Raw genomic sequence first — 17,036 nt, 5'->3', positions numbered from 1 at the left:
ACATTTAATCGCGAATCCGAGCTAATGTTTAGTCCTTTGTTCTTCTTCATAAAATCTCAAGTGCCGGTTGAAACGAAATAATCAAACACACATAAGTAAAAATTAATTAGGGTGTAGTTTATTAAATGGTTCTTTGTTTCAGTGATCAAATAGTAATGATTGAGGAGCGAGCCAATAGTCAAGAGCCATATTTTGACGGAAATAGGCTACGGAAATATATGCTTTCATCCACACAAGGATCTCTTTAGTGTGAAGACCACACGTACTCACAACTTTTCGTCTGGTTTGATCTCCTTGTTAATTAAGGCTTCTCAATTTCCTTCCTGTTTTGGCCTTTTCTCAACTTAGTTATTTTTGGAGAACTCGTCGTCTTGGTTTTTGTCCCGGGGGGGGGGGGGCACTGCCATAACGTATAGACGAAACGTATAGACTGCTGGCAGACTGTTTTTCTCTCTAATATCAGGCAGGGAGTATGGGGCGAGACGCTTCACACAACAAACCATTCTCGGCCATACTGCCTTTCTGTATTCGCGGATAAAAACTCTAAGCTAAGAGGAAAAACCGGCCACCAGCGGTATTAGTCAAATCTTACTATCATGTAACCTGAAAGACAGGATCTAAATATCATTTTCTTTAAATCCCGGAACGTTTGTACGCCACCTGATTTTTACTTTCTCGATCAAAATTTGAGTGAAATTTAGCACATTCTTTAGCCAAGATCCTTCATTTACTGTATGCATTTACATATAAAATTCGCTTCGTATAAAATCGCGTGAAGTGTCATCATTTGAGCCTCATCTTGTATGAATAAAGTTCCATTGGATCCACGTTTAGAGGAGAGCTGGGATCCAGTTCCTGGTACTCGTGTAACATTGTCAGAGAGGTGGACTGGAGCTTATCAATCGATAAGTCTTTGAATAAATGGTTCAACTTCACCTGTAACACAACGCAAATTAAAACACGTTAAATCCACAGGCCGGAGTTATGAAACTTTCCTATGCAAAATTAAACTGCATCTTTCAATATTTAGGGTAACTGCAGCATGTCTTAAAAGACCTTGACAACTTTTTTCAATTTTTTTTTTGTCGGTAGCGCATGTGAAGAGCCCGCTTTCCTTTATTGCTCAAGGAGAACGGAAGGCTAAGCGTAAGATAATCTGTGCGCAAGCAGGCTAGCCCGTTTTGACCTTCTCAGTTGTAAAAATTTATTTCAGTCATTTTCGGCTTGTTATTACTTCTTTGGTGTTCTTTGGAAACTATTATTTCAAGGTTTCCTTGAGTTTGGAAACAATTCTGTACAGAGACAGAAAAAGACTTCAAACATGGCGACGTTGCTCCTTCAAAATCGGAATCAAACGAGCGTTGACAGAGTTAATAACTCTCAACTGACTCTCATGCGTTTCATCAACTCTTGTACGTACTCAACGAATTTGAACCCGCTCAAAGCCGGCAGGCACGTACTCGCTCACCTTCAGCACGCGCGGCTAATTTCAGTCCCTGCTCTCACCTTCCATCTCTCAACGCAACTCTCGCAGACTGACAGTATTAAAACACCTTACTAACCTGTCCTCGGCTTGTGGTCGTAAGACACTTGCATTCGAAATTACAATCATATCCCAGACGATGAAGTACCAGTAGAGCCTCGCCGCTGGGTCGAGGTCGCTGTTTATCTGCTATCGAACGCAAGGTAACCATGAAGATATCGCTGGGTAGATCAGACTGTAGACTGTTAAAATTTGACAACAGGTTCGCCGAGTCAGCGGACTCTGCTGGAGTTACTAACGTAAAGAGTGGGTGGTTTAGATGGTGTAACAAACGGTGACCAACAAGGGAGGGGTACGCAAGAGGAATACCATCCTGTGGAATAATTAGAAGGACGGATGTTAGCGTTGCATGTCTCTCGCGTTACCGAAACAAATCTATGTTTTACTTCAAAAACAATGTTGCTTACGGAGAGCTGCTCGGCTGGGTTGAGAGTATCCACACTCGAAAACTTTTTTAAATTTATCGCGAGAGGCCGCGCTTTTTTTGGTGTTGTAAAAAATATCAATTAGAAACCCTTGGAGTGCTTAAATGAAGAAATAGGCAAAGCAAAACTCGTTTTCAGAAAAGGAATTAAACCCATTGACTCCCGTGCCGCCCGTAACCGCTCGTGGTGAACGTTGGCCTTTGTTCCACTTCTTAGGTCATCATCTTGACCAAAATTGGCATCACTTACAGTCAATAGTTCGTATAGTGTGATCGTCCGGGTGAGTGTAGTTCTGAAAAGAACTGTTGTTGGTGACTGACGTTTCGACAACCTGAGCGGAAGTCATCTTCAGAGTCAAGTGAATAGTGTTTGTCAGTCGATGATCTTATAAGTCTGGTCCGTTGAACGTGATTGGTCAGTATAGCCATGATGGTATTGGCTGAAAGACTCGTGTAAAGTTTGTCATCAGTAATTGGTGGGTTTCGATCCGTCTATTGTTAGTCAAGTAGGTCGGTTTTGGTCCGTGTATTGTTAAGTCGGTCTGTTAGAAGTCCGTTTGTCGGTTTCGTTTCTGTCGTGGATAAGTCGTTTGTAAGGCGCCGGTAGTTGTTGACATCTGTTAAGAGGCGTTTGTTCTAGGTTAGTGTACCAGCTTTCCCGAGTCAGTCGTTGAAAATAGTTTGTACTGTAGGTTAAGCACTGAGCAGAGTCCCAGTCAATGTTGTGGTTTGTCAGTTGATGATGTACAGCAATGTGATTGTTGGCATCACCATTTCTCGTGGCTCGTTTGTGTTCAGTCAGTCTCGTGTTAAGGTTTCTGCCAGTCTCACCAATGTAGGAAGCCTGGCAGTCGGAGCATTTGATCTTGTAAACTGCTCCCTGTCTGTCGTTAGGTTCGTCTCTGTCTTTCACGTTGGTCAGTAAGTGTCGTAACGTAGTTGTAGGTTTGTGGGCTACACGGATGTTGTAGGGCTGTAGGATCCGCGAGATGGTCTCAGAAGTGCCCTTAATGTAAGGTATAGTCACTGTAGTAACAGGCGTAGGGTTCCTGTTCGTAGCGTCAGCTTCAGTAGGTCGGTAAATGTTTCGTCTAATAAAGTCAGCGTTGTAGTTGTCCATGATGTCTTCTGTAGGTAATGGTAGTTTAACAGTAGATTGTTATAGATTGTTACCAAAAGGTCTAGATAGCAGCAGACATGTAAAGATTTTAAGGAAAACGACCACTTTTTTAAGTTTAAAAAAAGAAGATGACAGAAGTTCTGTCGAAACATGTTTTTTAAACTTAAAAAAGTGGTCGTTTTCCTTAAAATCTTTATAGATTGTTGTATCAACTGACAAACCACAACATTGACTGGGACTCTGCTCAGTGCTTAACCTACAGTACAAACTATTTTCAACGACTGACTCTGGAAAGCTGGTACACTAACCTAGAACAAACGCCTCTTAACAGATGTCAACAACTACCGGCGCCTTACAAACGACTTATCCACGACAGAAACGAAACCGACAAACGGACTTCTAACAGACCGACTTAACAATACACGGACCAAAACCGACCTACTTGACTAACAATAGACGGATCGAAACCCACCAATTACTGATGACAAACTTTACACGAGTCTTTCAGCCAATACCATCATGGCTATACTGACCAATCACGTTCAACGGACCAGACTTATAAGATCATCGACTGACAAACACTATTCACTTGACTCTGAAGATGACTTCCGCTCAGGTTGTCGAAACGTCAGTCACCAACAACAGTTCTTTTCAGAACTACACTCACCCGGACGATCACACTATACGAACTACTGATACTCCTGGGTTCAAACCATTTACTGACTTACAGTCAAGTTCTGCAGTAGCAAAGGATCTTTCCAGCGATACCCAGATCAGAGTGATTGGGTCAACTGAGCGTGAAATATGCACGAAGATGCTTAGAAATTTGAGTGAAAAACTGGGATTTCACATAATTTCCCTCTACTACACTTGGCTACTCCGTGCTAAGAATTTCCCGTCTCGATGATGCTTTCCCGGAAATTCTTTAATTGAAAGCAAGCCCAGTAGTAGGTCAACAACTGCAGCAAAAAGAAAGTCGAAAAAAAAAAAAAAATTAAAAAATCCTTAAGACGTAGGACGCTTTCTCGTCCAGAAACTCAATATGCGCATGCCCGAGCAAAAATGTGATAAAACGCAATGCTAGTGGAGAAAAAGGCATGCTGTCTGGTTACAAATGCCTTTTTGAGTATATTGGAACTAATATCCAGGATAAAAATGTCCAAACTGTCCAAAAAATGCGTTTTTTCCCAAAAATCTCCAGGTGTCAATGGGTTCCAAAAAAATACCAATAGCTTATTCTACTTACAGGTTCGTGTGGACTTTTAAATCTTTCAACGACAAGTCTGAAGTTAGCTGGAGTAACTTTGTTATCTGTTACACCCTGACCTAATCCTCTGTTGTCATCCTGGTAAAGACGGCGATCCAAAACAACTTGAAATTCACCTGTGTCACCGAAAAAATACTTCAGATCACGCTGTTGTCAATGAGTTTTCCCGTTTTTAAGTGCAGATTCTGATACAATAATTATTGAAAAATCCTGTTGCCAGGTTATTAAATAATCTGAGAATTAAAAACTGTATGGACTAGATATAGACTCAAATCAAAGATAGCTATAAATTTAAGTCAAAGCAAGACGTGGTTACCTTGATAAAGCCCTGCCACACCATTGGACTGAGCTGACAGGAGTGTTAAGCGTGTGGACTTGTCTTGAAGGAATGCCATAGAAGGTAGAGGGTAAAAGTTGGCTTGAATGGGGATCTTGTCCAGTTTTTTTCGCTTTTGCATCTGAAGGATGGAAAATTCAAAGACTGAATGACTACAGAAGCGAATGTTTCCTTAAAAGAAAGAGTCCTATTTTGTTCATTAACTTTCCTCTACATTAACTTCAGCGTTATTGCTTAAGTAAAAACCTGCATGTGTGTGCTCATTGCACAAATATTCTTAGACACTTTGTTAATTATGCAGATTTACTAGGAATAAAATAATGTAAGCTACACCGCTCACCTGAAATCCATTCAAGTCGGTGTAAAATTCTCGACCGCTGTTCTGTACATTGCTTTTGATTCTCATCACTAATTCCTACATCAACAAGAATTGAAAATTATTCTTTTTTTCTCTAACAACATGTCAACGCATAAGACGACAAGATCAAATCTAGGATGCACCTATCGATCTTTTAAAGCCCATACCTTGTTTACTTGATCTCGTATATCCACTCTGTTTTGGATATCAAGCGTTCGTCCTTCAGGTCCTGTTATCAAGACATCAACAAACGTTTGGGCGACATCTTAGTTATTGGTTCCGTTGACATATAAGCCAACATTACCGGTATCTGCAGTTTCTAGATCGAACATTTTGTTGATAACGTTTACTTTTCGCGGGTTTTTGGACTCCATTGTACTCTTCTTTGACTCTTTTTGACGACTTTTATGTAGCTGTTGTATATAGTCCTGGAATGCTTAAACTCTCTTAACTGTGTTTCTGTGTCTAAAGTTTTGCAAAACGTATAACCTAATGAGTGTAACCTAACGCTTCACATGCAGATGGATGTCTGTAAACATTCGTTTGAGAACATTTCCCACGGAATGAAAAAGCAACTGAAACTACTCCATACAAATTCAAAGCGGCCATCATCTGTTACAACACAGTGATAAAAAACAACTGAAAATCACTGAACTTACCAGACACGGAATAAAGCCTCACTATGTGCAGAACATTGGGAAGGGAAACTCGTACTTCCTGCATCTAAAGACGGAAAAACAGAAACATTTTTGATTGTGCTGGTTAAATAAACCCTTGTCTCAGGTTTTGTGTGTGCAGCTTTGGATCGTTACAGAACTTGTTCTTTCCGCAAAACAAACGAGAAAAGGTCATTCGATTCTATTTAATGTTACCTATCTAGTTACCATTAACACAAGTTGCTTACCAGTTTTCCTTTGCTCACATACACCACTGGCTGCTCTCCCAGACCATGTGCCTACAGATTAACAACACAGAAACATTCAGAGCAATTCACATATTCGTTTCTCACAGCCACAACATCTATTTGTACCACGCGACGCTGACTTGGGTACTAGCTCAGTGCCCAAAATAACCATATGTTGGACGCTCCAACATTCTTCAGCAACCATTTTAGGGAATCTCATCCTCAAAGTTATTTTCAATGGAATAGTGATACCGAAAGATCAAATGTGTAACGAAATTCTAATACAAATCAGAGTATCCTCAGCGCAAAATCTTGGAATTTTGCGAAAAGGAAATTCTTCCCCAATGTCCTATTCTCAGGGTTCACTGAAACTAAAACAAACTGTACGCCTCAGAGATTTCTCATCGATACACACCTCAGCAGGCCCATTTGGCAGAAACAGATACGCTCCACTTCTGTCCCCGGAAGATTTTGTTCCATACGAGACAAAGTCAATGGCCACTTGCGTTACAGCTCCATCCTTATGTGTGATGCTCTGAAATATGATTGTGTAACATTAGTATCAATACTAACGTTACATTTTATCTTGGTGTCGGTGAAATGCACCTGCAAGGGATCACAAGAAACGGTGTCAAAATTACCTTCAAAAGCCCGCGGAGACTTTCAAATTCAACTTTGAGGTTTTCATTTTCCAAAATAATGCTTTCTCCTCCAGGTTGCCTGACATCATGTTTAAATTCCTGCCTGAAACATGAGATGTATAAAACAATTTTCAAATTGCAGTCCAATTAATTGACTGATAAAGCAGTTGCTAGAAAGCACATAAACTGTGTAGCCATCTATTGTGACGTATTCAGTAGGAAAAATAGGACATTCCCGAGTTACCTTGTGCCTCTGCTTCAAACCGAGTCCGTGCAAAATCTTTCACATGAAATGAGTTTGATTTGCATGAAAATGAACTATGGAATGAGATACCAAGCTCTCTGAGAGAACTACCAAAGAAATAATTCAAACTCAGAATTAAAAACAAGCTACTAAGTGTTCTTGAAGATGAAGATTCCTTCATTGAGGTTCGCAGGATCATTTCTAAATTAAAATGGCCGTAGGAGCAGTAAAAAAAAAACACCAACCAACAATCAAACAAATAAACAAAAAATATGTTATCTATTAATTCACATTCTTTTCCCACTTTTTATTTTTATTTTATTCACTTTTTTTTCTAACTTTCTATTTTTCTATAATAGCAATAAAAGTAATTATTATCATAATAATAAATCATATGTAACTATTGATAGACTGGCCCACCTAGACTAGCTTAGCTATTCGTGGGCCAGTCTAACTGTAAAATGTAGATTTTTATCAAGAAATAAAATGATGATGATGATGATGTCGGGGGAACACATTTTCATGCGAATGATTTCGCACGAATCCTCGTTCTGACACAGAGGTAAAGGCAACTCGAAAATGCAATATTGCCTTGCCTAACTGCAGAAAATCATATCCAGATCTTCTAACTAAGAGTAGAGGCTTTAGCAAATCAACTTTTCAATTCTACAAATTAGAATCAATATTAGTCCTTAAGAAAGGGCTATTGATGGCTTGTCTAGTTCTAACCTTGGTTTTATAGAATTTCCAGCAGAATTATACTCTGTAATACTAGAATGTTCACACAATTTTGATCCAAGGCCTGACGATATAAAGTACGTGGTCAAACCCAGAGGAGCAACTTTGGCGACAAAAATTAGCTGAAAAATATAACGAGAGAGAAAAGGTAAAAAACATAGCATAACAACCACTATACACAGAAAGGCATCTGGGAAAACAACACTTAATCAAATATCCAATTAATTTATGCACTTGCTACAAACGACAGGGCACAGAATGGCAGCCAGCATTACCAAATTGAGAAAATTTGGTCACAAATGGGCCAAATTTAAAAATTGAGGAGTATTCTTTTCAAGATACTTGAAAGTCCCAAGTTCTTTGATTTCCAATGAGTTTTTCGAGGTTGTTTTTTTAGCGTCATGCACTCCAAAAACCACTCCAAAACTTGTCCAGGCTGCTGGATACTGTACCGCTTTAAAAATATCCATGTAACAATATCACATTATGGGTTCAATTTTCCTGTTCTTTACTTTTTTTTAAGTACATACAACACGTCCCCTGTCATATACAGAGAGATTTTTATTATAGATGACCATTGTACGCAGCCAGACTTCTTTATTGGATTTCTTACTTCATATTTAGCAGTCGAGATTCTGTCTCTATGATCCCACCAGACGTTCACTTGACTTGGAACTTCCTGTCCTTGACTGTCACTAACCTGAACACGAAAAAACACGATGGCAATTAAACGACTTCATAGCTTAATGATTCATGCGCTGCCTTGCTAAATGTACGCAGAGGCCTAAACGGTGAGTTCCCTCGCTACTTTAGTTGAGAGTTTGATCTGAGCCACCGCCATTGAGTCAACATCTTCGTCAAGAAAAAAACGGATTGGGCTTGTCATTGTGGGAAACTTCCCCCAGTTAAATGCAAAGATCTCTTTAACATGCACTGCCTGTGCTTAGTCCATACATACGTAATGGCTTTTTCATATAACCATCATCGCATATTGTTACATATGCATACAGTCTTTTTTGCACTGGTACCGCAGAATGTTGTACGGGCTTCTTTTCAACTACTTACGTTGCCAATCAGTGTCACTTACACAGTTGGACCGTCTACCCTCGTACCATATAATTAAATCTGTGCACTTTTTGTTCACTCCTTAAAGGAGCTCAGTCACGGTATTTTGAGTAATTTTCGCCATATACAAAATTACCTTTAAATGATAGGAAACCTGAAAATAACAGTTTAAGAACATAGAAAAACACCAAAGAGATAATGATAAACCATAAAGGAACAAGGATGGCTAAGGATTGAGAAGATTAACACGGATTACAAACGACGAATTTGAAAAATTGAGGCTAAACTTTTCAATAAGCGCAAACCGTAACTTAGTACCAGGGAAAAGCAAGTGTAACCTGACAAACATTCCTGACTAGTGTTTTTATTTTTCCTTTTTTTTTTTTTTTTTGGTTTGGCGGAAGGGGAGCGGGGTAGTGTATGTATCTGTAATGATAAATACATTAAATGACATACTACCATTGCAGCTGGGTCTGAGATGTGAAGGCTGACGACTTGCTCTCTTGCCGTGGTCAGGGAGTTGTACAACACTACTGCTCTGTAACAAGAAAAATTCAGTAGTATTCTCATTATTGGAGTGTTTCCATTTTGAGGAGTCCAAGTTTAACATTCAAGTTCAAATCATATCTACATGATGCCTTCTCTATGTAAAGTCGTATGCTACAGGGGCAAAATGTAAACAACAACATACACAAATTTAGATGCACCTATTCAGGCTAAACATATAAACTCGAACTCAAAACTCACACTCAGATGGAGTCTACTTGACCTATGGCTCAAAACCGGCATTTAAATGACACAAATTGTTCAACTTCCATTGAGCCATGCTTAAAAAAAGTTAGAGGTCTCACGAATGTTAACTTTATTCAGCCATAAACCAAGCTAGTCAAAAACAGGTTGAACCAGGAAGTAATGAGAATATGAGATTGTAATATAATTGAGACAATACTGGGTCATTAAAAATTCATTTAAGGTGGCTCAAAACAGTTTCCAGCAGTTAGATTTGGATGGGTCATTATAACCACCCTGTATCACTTGATGCTACAATCATGGTATGAAAAAACTGCCCAATCATTGGTTAACACGTTTTCAAAAATTTAAGGTGGCTCTGAACCCTACGTGCAGATTTTTTTAAAACTTTGCCAAAAGTTGCGTCTTATCATGCTTATTAAAATTTGATAATATAAAAAACGTGCCGTTTTTTAATTATAAGCCCTACAGCTGTAATTAAGGGTGTTTTTGGCAGGTCATACTGTTGTTATGGTAACCTAACCGACAAAGTGGTGGAAATCAAGCCAGGCAAGCTCTTGTCGGCCACATCACTGATTCAGTGATTACAGTGATGGCTGTTTACAATAATTGACATCAGATTACACATTTCACAGGACTGTACAAATCTTAACTCTTCTGTAGGTACAGAACAACAATAATTCAGTCTGCATGAGATGGAACTGTAAATTTCTACTGTACCTTGGTGTGTTGGATAATGTCAGCACTTCTTTAGTTGATAACGCATCTTGAGCCAGTCTGCTTTCGCCCTGAAGAGGTACATGTACAAGAAACTTACTAATAAGACTAAGAAGTACTAGAGGCAAAGAGCGGTCTTCACTTAAGTGTCGAAAGTAATTTGCATTTACTTTGGTTTTGCATTACATAACTATGCTAAGTAATTGGCTCAAAAAAACATGTTACGTTGTCATCTAATCAGCAGTAAATTCAAAATCAATGGTGACTCAAACTCGCACACATTGTTCTGCACTTTGCGCCAGCTACATGCATTCCCTTTGAGTTTCGTTGGTTTCACTGAATTGTCTGTGTCCTTTGTGACTCACCAGAGTGATTTCTTTGGTTTGGGTTTTACAACACTCAGTTGAAAATTGCTCTAATGAACTTGTGTAAATTATATTCTGTACATAACAAAGCTCGATATAAATCATATTCAGTAGGATTGAGTGCACATACAAACTTAAGTGGAGGTAACACTGGGTCTGGTGATGTGTAATGAGACTTGTCAGACGTCAACAGAAAATGGGCGGAGTCCTGTATCACGCGCTGCAGATCATTCAATGACCGGTGCATCCTAAAGTTGAATAAACACATTCCATATTACTGTGCAGTCAAATACAACCCATGATCATAGTGAACATCACAACATTCACACAATTCATGACAAACACATTATTAAATAATACTAGAAATGATTAGCACAACTTTCTACTGGTAAGTTCAAGACCTTTGCAATCTAAATGTTGAAAAGGTAAAATTAATACTGATTAAGCACAACTTAAAAATATCTTTGATAACCAAACATGCCTTGTAGCATAATCAACAACAACAAAGTCCTTAGCTGTGCCAGTGATGCCGTCATGATGTTGGAAAAGACCCAAGTTGCGGCGTGCACCAGTCAGTAGACCATACAGCTGCTCCACAGCAAAACTTGAACTTCCATGGTGACGAGAATGAGATTCAGCCAAGGAGAAAATTATTTCAGCAGCCCTTCAAAACAAAAAGCAAAACATTTCACTTGCACATTCAATAGGCAATGCATGCAAAATTTAGCTAAATTTAAAAAATTTTAATTTAATTTTAAATTTAGCTAAATTCCCTCTGCATGCATGATGCACTTTGGTACACATTTTTTGCCCTTAAAATGCAGGTAGTATATTATTAACCAGCACCATTGGCCTGCAATGGATACAAACAATTGAGTTACATAATAACATACTAGACCTTTAAATTGGTTACTTCCTCAAAATGAACTGTGAACAAATCAATTAAATTTTATAGCTATTCATTTTGCTTCACAACATGGCTTTCAGTTTGGACTAATCATCTAAAATTCACTGTGCTGAAAAGTTCCTTGTTTCTACAAAGTTAAAAATGTGCAAAACTGCATGGATGCTGTTCTATCTCATAAATACACATTCATTTAGTGCACGCAATACAATGTAGCTATTAAACTTCTTTCAATTTATACTATCTAAAGGCTTTGATATGAAAATGTTAAAAGAGCTGTACAGAGGTATAACTGTAATGAGTATCTTGTTAATGTGACTAATGGTTCAAACTGAGCAGCTTTCTGAATAGTAACCGGCTTCTAAATGTAAAACAATCTAGGAATGATGCACTCAAACAAGCATCGCTTCAGGAAATACCTGTGGTGTGACTCCAGTGCCCTATCCATATGCTTATAAAATGGTCTTGATGTATAATAGCCACTCCAGTAATGATCTTCCCTATAACAGAAAATTTTGTAACTTTTTGTTTTACCTCTCATTAAACAATGAAGCAATTACAAAAAGCACCTGATACAAAGTGTACCTCAGTCTATACCACCAAAGACAACTACGTGTACATGTATGTTAACCACCATCAAACAAAACACAGGTGTATTAAATAATATTTAGTAATCTAAAAACTTCTAATTTTATTCATGGGATCTCCAAGCTCAACTAAAACACCCAAGAAATAACAACCTGTCAGCATAAGTGAAGAAGTCTCCGCTCAACGCTGGGAAGTCTTTTGGTTGAGTGCCAGGCTCAGCCCCTAGAATAAATAATACTTCAATTTAATCAATGAGACAGACACATCACCATAAAAAATGGTGCCATCTTTACAATCAGAGCACAGGGATAGAATGTGTTACAAGGGTTGGAGCTTAGAAGGTGACTGAGATTAGAAGGAGGGGAGGGGGAGCAAGACTACTGACAATGCTTTCCATTTTGGCATGGACCATTTACTAGGCACTTTCATAACATTAATTCAAGTACTTTTGTGTCCAGTAGTTTGTTAAACTTGACAAGCAAAAGAAACATTTCCATTTTGAATAAACTAATAATTATTATTAAGTTTGCACACAAACAGCATTAGCATCACAAGTAAAACTATGTTTATTTACCTGTAATTTTCCACAGTGCATTGAAATAATCACTTAGAGTGCCAAACTGCACCTGTTCACGAAAGAAAAGTGTTCTTACCTCAAAATCAAAGTAATACAAATGTGACACAAGTTTGTAAACATAAAATGAGTAGATGAAAATCCATGGGTTTCATGAATGTTTTCAGCAGGAGGACAACTGGTTTTCAAAGGCAGGCAAAACTTTTTGAACTGAACTTCTTTATAAGAAAAACTTTCCTCTAGATGGTCAAACCAGGCGAGCAAAATTATCCTCAGAGCCAGTCAATTTGCCCAGTTAGCAGTGTCCGGCCCTTATTGAAACCCCTGAAATCCCTATAATCTGACTAATCTTCATCCGACTTCCCATATTCCACCAACTCTATGACAATAACAGCAATCTTGATTAGTATACCTACATGTATTATCATCAGAGTGTGAATAACCAGTCATTACCTTTGCCTTCAGCTCAGGATGGGAATTGATATAATCCATCAATCTCTGTAAAATGTTAAAAAAATAATATCATTAAATTATGTTTAGCTCTGGCTCATACTTCATAGCCCTCTAAACATATAGAGAGAGACTACCAGATGTTTGTGAACATAATGTGGTCATCTGGATCAAACTGAATCAAAGTCTCTGGTCACTGAAATTGATTCAGCAGTCTCACAAAAAAGTTCCTATGTGACTGTATTACCTCTTAGATTCCTTTTAAAGGATTTCAATCTCCCAGGATTCCCATGATTATTTCAAAATACCTGGTAATTGCTGTACTGTTCATGTGTCTCAAATGTAGTTTCATATCGAAAATCATCTCCCAAGGGAACAAACAAGACATTGGATCTGTAAAGTTGAGCTTTCTTCTTGTACTGATCAAGTAGTAAGCGGGCTCTGTAAGGTGCAGAAAATGACATCATCATAAATAAAAATGCTGAGATTTGCAAGCAACTACAGGGCTCGAGAAAAAAAAAAATTGGAATTCCAGCTTGCCCTTCAGACCATTTTGTTTGCCCTGGGCAAGTCTTAGTCTGCTCTTTTTTGATTTACCTCCGGGCAGAGACATCACCTGAGCCCTTGCCCATCAGGCAAGTGACAATGAAAAGTCACTTGCCTCGGAGGAAAATCAAATTGTCGCACAACCAGATAGCATTTTTTTCAAACCCTGAAAATGGAGTACTGTTATAATTTTTGTGTTCATCATGTATTTAGTCCCTCCCAACTTGATGTCTAGCCATGCTATTTTCAGGTAGGATGTACTTGTAATACCTAGCACATTTTTGTAACATTGTTTAATTGGAACATGTACTGAATGAAAATTTTTTACATTTACATGTACAAGATCAAATTCTAATTAATTAAGCAACATATAATGAAGTCAGATACGTTTAGTATAAAGCGTCATCATGACAAGTATTGTTAAAATAATGTAGTTACAATGCATACACTACCTTGATCCAACATTATTATTATCAATCCTTACAGGTGGAATTCTCCATGGGCAAGTGATTCCACCACCTGGCAAGCGACGGAAATCAAACTGGCAACAAATCTGAAGAAATAAACAAACTCGTTACCACAGTACAATGTCGTTATAGCACTGGCATTCCAAAAACAAAGTAAAGGATGAAGAGAGCCAGCAAAGGAGCACACAATTAAATCATTTGTTGCTAGCTCAAACTGATCAGAGTTTTCTCCCCAATGATAACACCACATACCTGTATAAGGGGCCTATAGATTTCATTTATTCACAAAATAATTAATGCAGTCATACCTTTGGATCTGGCCCACAGGTGTGAGGTACATCATAGCTGTAAAATGGCATCATGTGGCAAAACATGTCCGTTGTTGATCCGTGATCTGAAATTCAAAATGTATACATTTCGTTTTAAATAAGCATTTGTAATGACTAATACAAGTTCTGCAAAAACAAACTTGTACAAAATGACCTAGAGCAAGGCATTCCTTATAGATTCTAAGTGATTATCACCAACATTGACACAGACATGTCAACCTTTGGGGAGTATTTCAGTTATCACTTGACAAGATTTTACTTTCTTTGGGCAACAGAGAAAATTTTAGTGTTCTAACATGAGTTAAATATTAACATGCTTAGGCCATACATGCAGGTTTGAAACAGACGTATTGCCTTTTCATACAATCATGTATCATCATCAGTTGTCATGGCAGAGCAGAGTTGCAACTTACCCCAATTTTGCCGCCACATGAACTCAAGATTTTTCTCCTTGGCAAGGTGCTTTTTCACCTGATAATGAGTCCTTTGAATCAACATGGCATGGAAACCCACACGTCGCAGAAGATAAGCCATGGTGGGTGTGTGTCCAAATGGATCAATGGCCCACCCAGACATTGGCTTTATTCCTGAACCAAGGTTTTTTTCAATCCACTGATGCCCTTCAATCATCTGATCCAGCATGGCATAGTAATGTGTGTTGGCCTCGTCAGGCATCACCCATCCACCTGTTACAATCTCTAACTGACCGCCAGTTAGCTGCCTGAAGAACAATGCATCAAGTACAGTCAAAACCAGCATACAACAGGTATCCCAAGCTCCCTAGGAGACCTGAACATTATTAAACAACATGGCATAACAGCGTAGATATAAGAGTTTGTGTGGTAATGTAACAATGATACGTAACAGTTTGAACTATGGAAGAGAAATTGAATAAATATGACTTACTTCAACTCTTTTATGTGTTTCTTTTTCCCCATGCCATTTTGGAGCCATTTCAAAGTTATTCCAGCGACTTTCAGTTTCGTCGTTCTCCTTTCTATGTATATTCCTCAAGGTAAGCAACAATAATACTTGCAGTGAACAATATCCCTTCATCCACTGGGGTCACGAAGCCATTTTCAAACAGTCCATGCACGGAACATACGGTCAGTGCATCATTCAATGGGTCTCGATGGGAAACACTTGTGAGATTTGCAACCTGAAATTTTCCTCCAATGAAGGGAAGATTGTTAGAGCAACTATCGCACATGCTCTAGGTGGAATCTTAAGGTGATCAGAGCTTTTGGAGCGAATTTATGGCTGTTCCTTCAGTTAATCTGCTGGGCTTCACCACTCAAGTTGCCTACCTTGAGGAGTGCATATAGAGAGGAGAACGATGAAACTGAAAGTTGCTGGAATCACTTTGAAACAGCCCCCAAACGGCCCAGAGATAAAAGTAACACACAGAAGAGTTGAAGTAAGTCATTTGTACTCAATTTCTTTCCATACATGTATTTTAAACTGTTAAATATGATTGTTACATTCCCATACAAACTCTCTTACATTTACGCTGATACGCAATGTCATATAATAATGTTCACAGCTCTCAAGGAGCTTGGGATACCTGTAGTATTACTGACTTAAGTTAACAATGATATTTCTTTTAAAATTTAAATACAGTGTGGGTTTTATAAATCAAGTGGGCCCGGAAATACTTCACTTGCTGTGTTTTACTTAACAGCATGCCTTGAGTAGTCTGAACTAATTTCTTTTAATTAATTATAATATACATTCAAACAGTTTTTCCATACATGTACACGTATAAAACAATTCAAAAAGTGAAAGGCTGTGTTTTCCATTTATACCAATTATTTATTGTTCTTACTCGAGAGCAAGCTTTTTCCTTGTATCATCAGCATCTTGCCACCACATTGACAAATATGACATTTCTGCCCAGATGAACTTTCTTCTTTTGTCTTCAGCAAGTGCATCAACTACATTGTCAAGGATATGTCGCGTCTGCTGTGTGTAATACTGATCTAGAGTTTTGATCCAGCCTATCAAAAAGAAGAAAAAGAGATTGCGTCAAACAAGTAATTTAAGGCAGAGAGTTTACATGTAATAGGAGAATCCTTGTTTACAATATTTGCCTCATCAGCATAAGCAATTCAGTTTCTGATGGAGCTACAAATAAATCAGTTCTGAATATTGAAAGGTCATAGTACGATTAACTCTACCAATGAATATGAGCCTGATGCATTGAATATGTTCTGTGCAACAAGGGTTCAAAAACTCAAACTATTACAAAGAATATATGAGCTCATTAGCGCTTTGCCACCCAGAAATTCTGCAGTTTTTTAAAGACAATATCTCCTCGAATTTTACACCCAAAGAGCTAAAAATTTCACCATGTATTAAGTTTAACTAGCTCTTTAGCTGTCTGGAGTCAATTCATATCTAACATGTTTCCTTTTGTACGTAAAGACGTATGCAAATGAGCAAAAATTATGTAAACAATGACATCAGCATGAATCCTTCTATAAGAGCTCACAAAAGTGTGGCTCTAGGAAAGTGGTACTTTTGCTATGTACATGTAGGCTCAATTTATACAGTCCTGAGTGCACTGACTCTTTAATCCTGTAGGTCATATTGTGAAACTTTTTTTTTGCTACTGATGTAGTATAATTGTATATATTATAAAGCCGAAGATAAAAAGAAATTTAGGAACTAAAAATTCATGTAGTTTTATCTGACGTATTTTCTTT

At 38.1% G+C, this 17,036-nt stretch overlaps 1 protein-coding gene across 1 annotated transcript in view; it reads right to left on the bottom strand.

Annotated features, from left to right (window-relative positions):
* Window positions 1–82: 82 nt before the first annotated feature.
* LOC145479426 (alpha-mannosidase 2x-like) overlaps window positions 83–17,036 on the bottom strand; it is a 28,053-nt gene continuing 11,099 nt past the window's right edge. Inside the window, exons 4-28 of the mRNA XM_081457792.1 lie at window positions 16,157–16,328; window positions 14,745–15,052; window positions 14,311–14,396; window positions 13,988–14,088; window positions 13,298–13,430; window positions 12,993–13,037; window positions 12,540–12,591; window positions 12,118–12,187; window positions 11,797–11,877; window positions 10,955–11,137; window positions 10,604–10,721; window positions 10,112–10,179; window positions 9,101–9,179; window positions 8,190–8,276; window positions 7,568–7,698; window positions 6,595–6,697; window positions 6,369–6,488; window positions 5,954–6,004; window positions 5,709–5,772; window positions 5,217–5,278; window positions 5,032–5,106; window positions 4,671–4,812; window positions 4,334–4,470; window positions 1,563–1,856; window positions 83–936 (exon numbers count right to left, since the gene is read on the bottom strand). Of these exons, the coding sequence (XP_081313918.1) occupies window positions 784–936; window positions 1,563–1,856; window positions 4,334–4,470; window positions 4,671–4,812; window positions 5,032–5,106; window positions 5,217–5,278; window positions 5,709–5,772; window positions 5,954–6,004; window positions 6,369–6,488; window positions 6,595–6,697; window positions 7,568–7,698; window positions 8,190–8,276; window positions 9,101–9,179; window positions 10,112–10,179; window positions 10,604–10,721; window positions 10,955–11,137; window positions 11,797–11,877; window positions 12,118–12,187; window positions 12,540–12,591; window positions 12,993–13,037; window positions 13,298–13,430; window positions 13,988–14,088; window positions 14,311–14,396; window positions 14,745–15,052; window positions 16,157–16,328 (2,915 nt within the window). The 3' untranslated portion in view covers window positions 83–783. The remainder of the gene's footprint in view (window positions 937–1,562; window positions 1,857–4,333; window positions 4,471–4,670; window positions 4,813–5,031; window positions 5,107–5,216; window positions 5,279–5,708; window positions 5,773–5,953; window positions 6,005–6,368; window positions 6,489–6,594; window positions 6,698–7,567; window positions 7,699–8,189; window positions 8,277–9,100; window positions 9,180–10,111; window positions 10,180–10,603; window positions 10,722–10,954; window positions 11,138–11,796; window positions 11,878–12,117; window positions 12,188–12,539; window positions 12,592–12,992; window positions 13,038–13,297; window positions 13,431–13,987; window positions 14,089–14,310; window positions 14,397–14,744; window positions 15,053–16,156; window positions 16,329–17,036) is intronic.

The sequence above is a fragment of the Orbicella franksi genome, chromosome 2 (assembly GCF_964199315.1).
Source record: "Orbicella franksi chromosome 2, jaOrbFran1.1, whole genome shotgun sequence".
NCBI lineage: Eukaryota > Metazoa > Cnidaria > Anthozoa > Scleractinia > Merulinidae > Orbicella > Orbicella franksi.
The sequence above is the reverse complement of the archived record's forward strand: the minus strand, read 5'-3'. Positions and strand labels throughout refer to the sequence as shown.